General features: G+C 35.4%; 1 protein-coding gene across 1 annotated transcript in view; it reads left to right on the forward strand.

Annotated features, from left to right (window-relative positions):
• Positions 1–2,921: 2,921 nt before the first annotated feature.
• LOC112529058 overlaps positions 2,922–8,517 on the forward strand; it is an 11,702-nt gene continuing 6,106 nt past the window's right edge. The window contains exons 1-2 of the mRNA XM_025140134.1: positions 2,922–4,618; positions 4,819–4,906. Of these exons, the coding sequence (XP_024995902.1) occupies positions 2,994–4,618; positions 4,819–4,906 (1,713 nt within the window). The 5' untranslated portion in view covers positions 2,922–2,993. The remainder of the gene's footprint in view (positions 4,619–4,818; positions 4,907–8,517) is intronic.

An 8,517-nucleotide genomic window follows, 5' to 3' on the forward strand; every position in this document is an offset into this window, starting at 1 on the left:
ATCATTTTTTTTTATTAACCTGGATATCCAACTCGCTTTGCGAGCCAACTAATCCCAGCGCGACCACATGCTTTGCAGATAGCCCAAAGTCATTGCATTTGAACCTCCGTGGCCACAAGGGGATTTTTAATCCTCCTTGATTTTGAACTTAAGACCTCCTGATATTTTTGACCTTTGGAGTCAAACCCAAACCAATCAGGCGCCACCCTTGTAAGATTATAGTCAACAAAAACGACTTTATATGTAACAATTTACCCGATAAGAGTTGGCTGCTGGCGATGGTTGATGGGGGGATATGGTGGCGTAGGGAAGAGGATGATGGGAGGAGTAGGTAAATTGGTGATCCAGATTAGATATGTTGTAGGGATATGGTGGCATGTAATTTGAGATTTCAGACCCTTGAACTTTCGATTTAGATGTGAGATTAGGTAGTATTTTCTTACACATTATCATTCTCTCTCTCTCTCTCTAATGGTATTTCCTCCAAATCTTCGTTCTTTTGAAGGAAGAAGTGGAAATTCATGAGGAAGAAATCACAACGAGGAAAACCACCGACAAATATCATCGTTCTTTATTATCTGCAAGCCCCTAGCAGTAGCTTCTTCCTCAACCTTGGCGGTTCGATCTTTGTATTGGTTTGGGTGTCACCGTCAGAATCGAACTCCAAATCTACAGGTGCAACCACAAACCTCTATTTTTATTTATTAGAAATATCTCAATTTTAATGTTCCGTTTTATTACGTATTTATGTCGATATAATACGGTTTTTAGTGGTTTTGAAAAAGTGATAATGTTTTTATTTTTGAATAAAATATAAATATAAATATATTTATAAAAATTTGGGGAAAAATATATCCATATTAGTATCAAATTTACTATTTAAATTCAAAAATGAAGCTCTAATAAGTTGTATTTACGCACAATTTACCCCTGATCTTGAATTTTAAGTAATATGCATCAATAAACAATATTATATACATAAAAATAGTTTTTAAGAGTTTTTATCAAATGCTTTATAATATAGTATAGATTTATTGTAGCCATCAACATCTTACTCAAAGATGTCATGACTCAAAGAAACCGGAGAAAAGGGTTTGTATTTTTATTTATTTATTTGAAAGATTGATGACACAATTCAGTGTTTTTAATGGTTATGAAATTTGTGTAAATCAAATGATCAGTTAAAGTCTGTTTTGAAGACCCGTCATTTTGATGATTTGACATACTGTCTTTTAGTACAATGAGATTGGAAGCTCATAGTCTGACCGCTAGGAAGCGTGTCAAAGAAAACGGACATGAAAAAGCTTTCAATCGAAGAATTTTGAGGATGACACTGCACTTCATATAAACGAAGTACGTCCAAATGATTCTCATTTCCGTTAACACAAATGAGTTGTGTAATTGTCAAGCCTTTCGTTTCAAAATGTTTTATGCAAAAAGAAGTCCCATTTTTTTCATCGACTTTTACATGACTGTCCCAAATATTTCTAACTTTCAATTTTTTTTCCGTATTCTATGACGATTATTTTCATATCCAGCAATATTTTTCAAAATATGGACATTCATACTGTATCCCATACTTTCGGAATTTCAAATCATATATTGTCTTTCCTACAACGACTTTTTATCAGATTGAAACAACTATTTTAAAGTACGTGTTACTGTAATCTTGGGGGTGGGTGAGGTGAGAAAGGTTGTTTGACACAGTATTTTTGTTTTTCAACAAATTTCAACTCAAAACACGTAATAGTGCCGAACAGTTAAATAGTTCACATGTAAACTAATTAACAGGTTCACATATGAACCTGTTTGCCGCCTATTTGTAAAGATTATGAAACTACCCCTCTATCTTTCCGCATAGCCAGGAATTATCTGATGCTTCACAATTAAAGCCGCAAATGTTGACCAGATGAAAACTATGATAACTTTTTTATTTCTCAAATACTTACCACTTCTCAAATGAACGTTTCCCCATCTAAATATAATCAATCTTTGATGATTAGAAACTTGTAAAAGATATTACAATATTGGTTTGATAGTTTGTAAAAGATATGTTAAAAACGTTTGTTTTTCAATAATCAATTAATAATAAGGTAATTTAATTATTTTTATAATTATCTGTAATTTGTTTCTACAAATTATTTATAAAGAATGAAATTCAATTCCATTCCAAATCCTAAAAATAAAAAACACCAAACATTCAAAATCTTTCTAAATCCAATCCCTCAATTTCCAAATCCTTCCACGAAATCCAAAATCCTTGAAACTGTTCCATCAAATCTAACCCCCCATAAGGGGTTGTTTGGCAGTTGCTGAATGGTTTTGTGCATAATCATTAAATGGTCAGAATGATTAAGAGATTTCTCATGATATAGTGCAAAATGAAATATAATTGTTTGGTAATTGTTTACAATGAAATTAGGGCTCTTAATGGTTAAGGGAGACCGATGATACAAAATTATTCAGAGGGTTTTAATTAGAACCATTAAGAGACATATTTTTTTTGGCCAAACAAGATTCACATCTTAACGATTCAGAGGTCGCCTCTTAATGAAACTATTAAGAGTTAAACAAACAACCTTTTACGGATGCAAACTATAATGACTAAAAATGTAAAGAATATAAAAACCAGGGATGAAAACTAAAAATTTTAAGAAACCAAAGGGACAAAAAAACGTACTTTATACCCTTTAATTTAGGGTTACACACCAAAATATCTACGGGGGATGATGATGGTGGTGATGACGATTTCAAAGAACTCTGCTTTCTATATGTTGTTCAACATATTCAAAGGTACCTCTCGTACTTCGCTTCTTTTTATCAAAACCCCTTTCTCATCTTCAGAATTAGCTTCTGGAATCCGTCCTTCCCAAACGATTCTAGCTCATTTTCATTTAAAGTCTGCTTCGAATCATGAACCACAGTTTGATCGTCCTCGATCTATCTTTGAAAAGGTTACTAAGCTTGATCATGCCCTCAAACTGTTTGATGGAATGATACAAACACAACCTCTGCCCTCTGTTCCTAAATTCAACCAGTTGTTACAAGCTATTACCAAAATGAAACACTATTCTCATGTGATTGATCTTTTTAAAGAAATGACAACCCTTCATGTCCCTATAAGTGTGTACACTACTGCCATTGTGATCAAGTGTTGTTGCCAAACGTATCGCACCAGTGAGGGTTTTGCAATCGTAGCCTATGGCTTCAGACATGGTGTTGAACCTGATATGTACATCTTTAATGCGATCCTAAATGGACTCATCCTAGAAGATAGGATTCTCGAGGCAGAAAGATTATTCAAGAAGCTGATCAAAGGGAAGCTTTGTGTACCTGATGTAGTTATGTACAACACCATGATTAAAGGGCTTTGCAAGTTTGGCAATAATGAAACAGCCGTTGCTTTGGTTAAGCTAATGGATGAAAGGGGCTGTAAACCTGATGTTGTCACATACAACATCATCATCGATAGTCTTTGCAAAGACCAAATGGTAGATGATGCTTTAGAGCTCTTCAAAGATTTGATCTTCCATAAAGGCATCCTACCTAGTGTTATCACTTACAACAATGTGATTCGTGGCCTTTGTAACTTAGGGCGTTGGGATGATGCCTCTAAAATGCTCAAAGAAATGGAGGAGGATGAAAGGATATCTCCAAATCTTATAACCTTTAATATATTAGTCAATGCATTTTGCAAGGAAGGTTTGGTGGAAGATGCAGCGGCTGTTATGAACATCATGATCGAGAGAGGAAAGAATCCCAATTTAGTGACATACAACTCACTTATTGATGGATATTGTTTACGAGGTGAAATGAAGAAAGCAAGGGAAGTTTTTGATTCGATGAGGATTAGAGGCCCGATCCCTGATCTTGTGACTTACAATAGCTTATTGAATGGCTATTGCAAAAAATTGATGATAGATGAGGGCATGCATTTGTTTCATGAAATAACTGAAAAAGGTATGAAACCCAATATTGTCACTTACAGCATCCTGTTACAGGGATTGTTTCGAGTTGGACGTTGTAAAGCCGCACACAAACTTTTTAGGGAGATGCAAGCACACAACCAGATTGCAGATGCATGCACGTATGGAATAATTTTAGAGGGTCTATGCAATAACCATCTAATGGAGGAAGCAATGTCTTTGTTTCGTTTGATGGGTGACAACGAGCTAAATTCAAATATTATTGTATACAATATCCTCATGGATGGTGCATGTAAATGTGGGAAGCTTGATATCGCAAGGGACCTCTTCAGTGACCTAAGTGTTAAAGGTTGGCATCCTGATGTTAGGTCATATACTATGATGATTAGTGGTTTTTGTCGAGAAGGTCTAGTGGGGGAAGCAAAAGAGTTGTTTCTCCAAATGAATGAAAGAGGCTGCCCACCAAATAGTGCCACGTACAACGTTCTTCTCCAAGGATTATTAAAGAACAAACAACTTGACACGATAGAAACGCTTTTACAAGAAATGGAAGGAAGAGGTTTCTTACTTGATGCTTCAACTTTAACCCTGTTTCTTGTTCACATCAAACCTGGATCAGCTGATGCTACTCTCCTTAAGTCGATTGGTAAGCTTGTGCCAAAGCAAGGAGCGCATCCTCAATGTTTTACTATGTAGATAGCATATGGAGATTATAAGGTACGCCCGCTCATCCGTAGTTTGCAAGTTTATTGCAGTTCAGCTTGTTTGTTCTCCAATATCGAGATTACCGTTGTGACTATTTCTTGATGTATTTGCTTACTTGTTCTATCTCATGTCACATTGATGGCCCACTTAACATTTAAAATTATGTTATAGGTGTTCCTATATGTAGGTGGTTTAATATCCAATGTTACTTATTTATCATCATCAGTTCTACTCCTAGATGGCTAATCCTTAATCTTGATGTTGATACTCGGAAAGTAAGACGCAGGAATGATATATCCTCCTATTCATTTTGGTCGTGTAACATAGTTGGGCTATTTAGTGATGGGCTCAAATTGTTGGGCTCTTTTTAGGTTTAGGTTAGATTTATGAAATAAAAATTCATAACTTCTGAGATATGAAGTTGATCAACAATGTTTTAGATGATGTTAGTTTTGAATCTGAAATTCAGTTAGTTTGACTTTATATGTGATTTGAAACTTTACTTATTTCTTTTTACTTGTTAGGAGCACATATTTAGCTACCAAAACATACATATTAATATGAAATTTCAATAACTACTAGATGGACTTTTGACTGCCAAAATACACATACATGTATATAAAATTCTAATTATTATATGGACTGCTATTTTTGGACCGCTATACCACCCTTTTACCATGGCGAAAACCATTATATCAATTCACAGTTTTGCCTTGTGATTTCAGATTTTAACCAATATGACAGTATAGATTGTGAGACCTCATAGTCATATAATTGCACTTCCTTTTTTTTTCTCTTTGTAAATTTGAACTTAAAAGTTTTACCAAGTTGACATCAAAGGTTAATGGTTTTAGGGCTTTGTTTATTTTCCCTTCAATGAGTTTAATGACCATTAAGCTGTGTTTGTTTTTTGCTTAATTAATAAGGCAAAAAAAAGGATGGTTTATGTATTTTGCGGGGTGTTCATTTCTCGTTTCTAAACTCTCCCTAGGAAGGTAATGGTTGTTAGGTTTCATTGATATGAAATTAATGGGTTTCCATTGTTAGATTTTACTTTTTGTAACAAGATCTGGGTTCATCCGTTAATTTTTTTTTCCTGAATTTTTGTTGTTTATAATGTTAAAGAGTTTAGATTCCAATAATGGATTTGTTAATACTTATCTTTTTTTAGCTTAGATTTAGCTTAATTTGTTAATAGCGTTCTTTGTGAAAAAGGTTATTGGAAGTACGTTGGTATATATATAGGGTCAGGTCCATACGAGGACGGTAACCAAATTAAAAAAAAACGGTCGAAATCACATGTGATTCATGCGACCTCAGGTCACGGGCCAAGTCGTGTGCTCACCCTTGCTTTGACTTGCTCCACAATTCCATGTAAAACCACATGTGATTTGGACCTTTTCTTATTCTCTTATTTTGACTTTGTTCTTTTTGATCCCCCCTCTATATATACATATATATAGGGGCTTAATCATTTGAGAACCCAACTGAGAACTATTATCGTAACGTATTGTTTCACATAATTTTTTTCCATCTAAGGATAGAATTTAATATGCTGTTCAACATATATTTCTTTTCACAATGTGTTTATTTCATACGTATTCCGTTCACAATGTGAAACTATTTAGTTGTAATTTTTGTTTCACAAACACATATTAGATGTTCACATTGTGAAACATTCACATTGTGAAACTATTATATGTTAATCAATACACTAAATCCAAACCATAGATGGAAAAAGAACACGTGAAATCGCACAATATGCACCAATTCTCAAAGTTATTACATTTGTATGGGTTCTCACATGAACCCCTACACACATACATATATATATATATATATATATATATATGTATGAAACAACCTACCATGTACTAAGTAGTGCCAACCACAAAATCCAAGCTATAGCATATATCAGGTCCAATACATTTCAGTACCATTCACATGAAATAACGAAAGTCTGAATTCAAAAATTCAACATAACAAAAACTTTCTTCCATGAATCCATCGCATCTTTCCTTTGCCTTTATCCTTCAATGTTGGAAGACCTACAAAATAAATTATTACAACAACTGAGGGTTAGACCGAAAGGTCTAGTAAGTCAAGTTCCCTCCTATAAATAAAATCTGCCATAATACCTTTCAGACCTGATTTTAAATAAATAAATAATCAAACAATCATTGCGGTTACACCGCCATCTATTATCTATTGCGGTCACACCGCCATATATCATCTATCGTGGTCACACCGTCATTTCATCTATCGCGGTCATACCGCCATTTCAGACAATATTATGAGCAATGAGGAGACCTCACCGGACAATACTTTGGGCGATGAGGAGGTTTTACCGGAAAACACTTTGGTCGATGAGGGTTCTCATCGAACAACCCTTTGATCGATGATGGTTCTTATCGGACAACACTCTGAGCGATGAAGTTCAATCCGGACTACAATTTAGTTTATGAGGGTCCTTACCGGACAACACTTTGGTCGATGAGGTTCCTTACTGGACAACACTTTGGCCGATGAGGTTCAATTCGGACAACACTTTAGTCGATGAGGGTCATTACCGAACAACACTTTGGTTGATGAGGTTCAATCCGGACAACACTTTAGTCGATGAGGTTCAATCCGGACAAGACTTTAGTCGATGAGGGTCCTTATCCTGCAACACTTTGGTTGATGAGGTTCAATCCGGACAACACTTCAGTCGACGAGGTTCAATCCGGACAACACTTTAGTTGATGAAGGTCCTTATCCGGATGAAGCTTTGAAAGATGAAGGCTCAATCCCGATGAAGCTTTGAGAGATGAAGGCCATTTTATCTATCGCGGTTACACCGCCATTTCAGACAATATTATGAGTAATGAGGAGACTTTACCGGACAATACTTTGGGGATGAGGAGGTTTTACCGGACAACACTTTGGTCGATGAGGGTTCTCATCGAACAACCTTTTGATTGATGAGGGTCCTTATTTGACAACACTATGAGCGATGAGGTTCAATCCGGACAACACTTTAGTTGATGAGGTTCAATCCGGACAACACTTTAGTCGATGAGGGTCCTTATCTGGATGAAGCTTTGAAAGATGAAGGCTCAATCCGGATGAATCTTTGAGCCTTAATAATATGTTATCTAACACCATAACACAAACAGTTCTATATGAAAGGTAAATACTCATAAATTATCAAAGCCATGTAAAGCTCACTTTCAATCGAAGACCTCCTTGGATACTTTAATTCTTCTCTTTTTCAATCCGGTTTTTGCCGGCGTTTCTTTACCAAAACCAGTAACCAAACCTTTCTCAATTCCTCTTTCTTACTATGTATAGCAAGTATAATGAAGGCGGTGCATGCACATGCACAGCCTCCCCCCAGGGGCGGACCTGCTTGGTTGGCATGGGTGGCACGTGCCACCGTATTATTTAGCCACCGAAGGTTAAAAAATTTAGGTTTATTAACGGTGCTACCGTATCGTTTTGAAAGGTGCTACCGTATTTTTTCTGAATTTCAAATAGTGCAACTAAATCTAAAACCCAAACAAGATTAAGTCCAAATAAATTAGATAAGTAAGCCCAACAAATTGATTAATCTAATAACACTAGTTGTGTACCCGCGCAATGCGGCGGGAGCCATGAATTTTAACGATTTTGAAGTTCCACTGGTTTTATAAGATAAGATTTAGCGATGATATAGGTTACACTTGGTCTTTACATATTAATACAATTTGAATAAAGAGTTATGGTTCCAATTACAGACTATCAATGAAAAAATTTGTATGATAGTTTAAAATCCAATATATTTAAAATCCAACATATTTAAACAACTCCACAAATGTATTCGATTTACACCAAGAGCAAAGAACCAAGAAACTTGAGTTTTAAG

This window comes from Cynara cardunculus (genome assembly GCF_001531365.2).
Source record: "Cynara cardunculus var. scolymus isolate 2C chromosome LG 16, CcrdV1, whole genome shotgun sequence".
Lineage (NCBI taxonomy): Eukaryota > Viridiplantae > Streptophyta > Magnoliopsida > Asterales > Asteraceae > Cynara > Cynara cardunculus.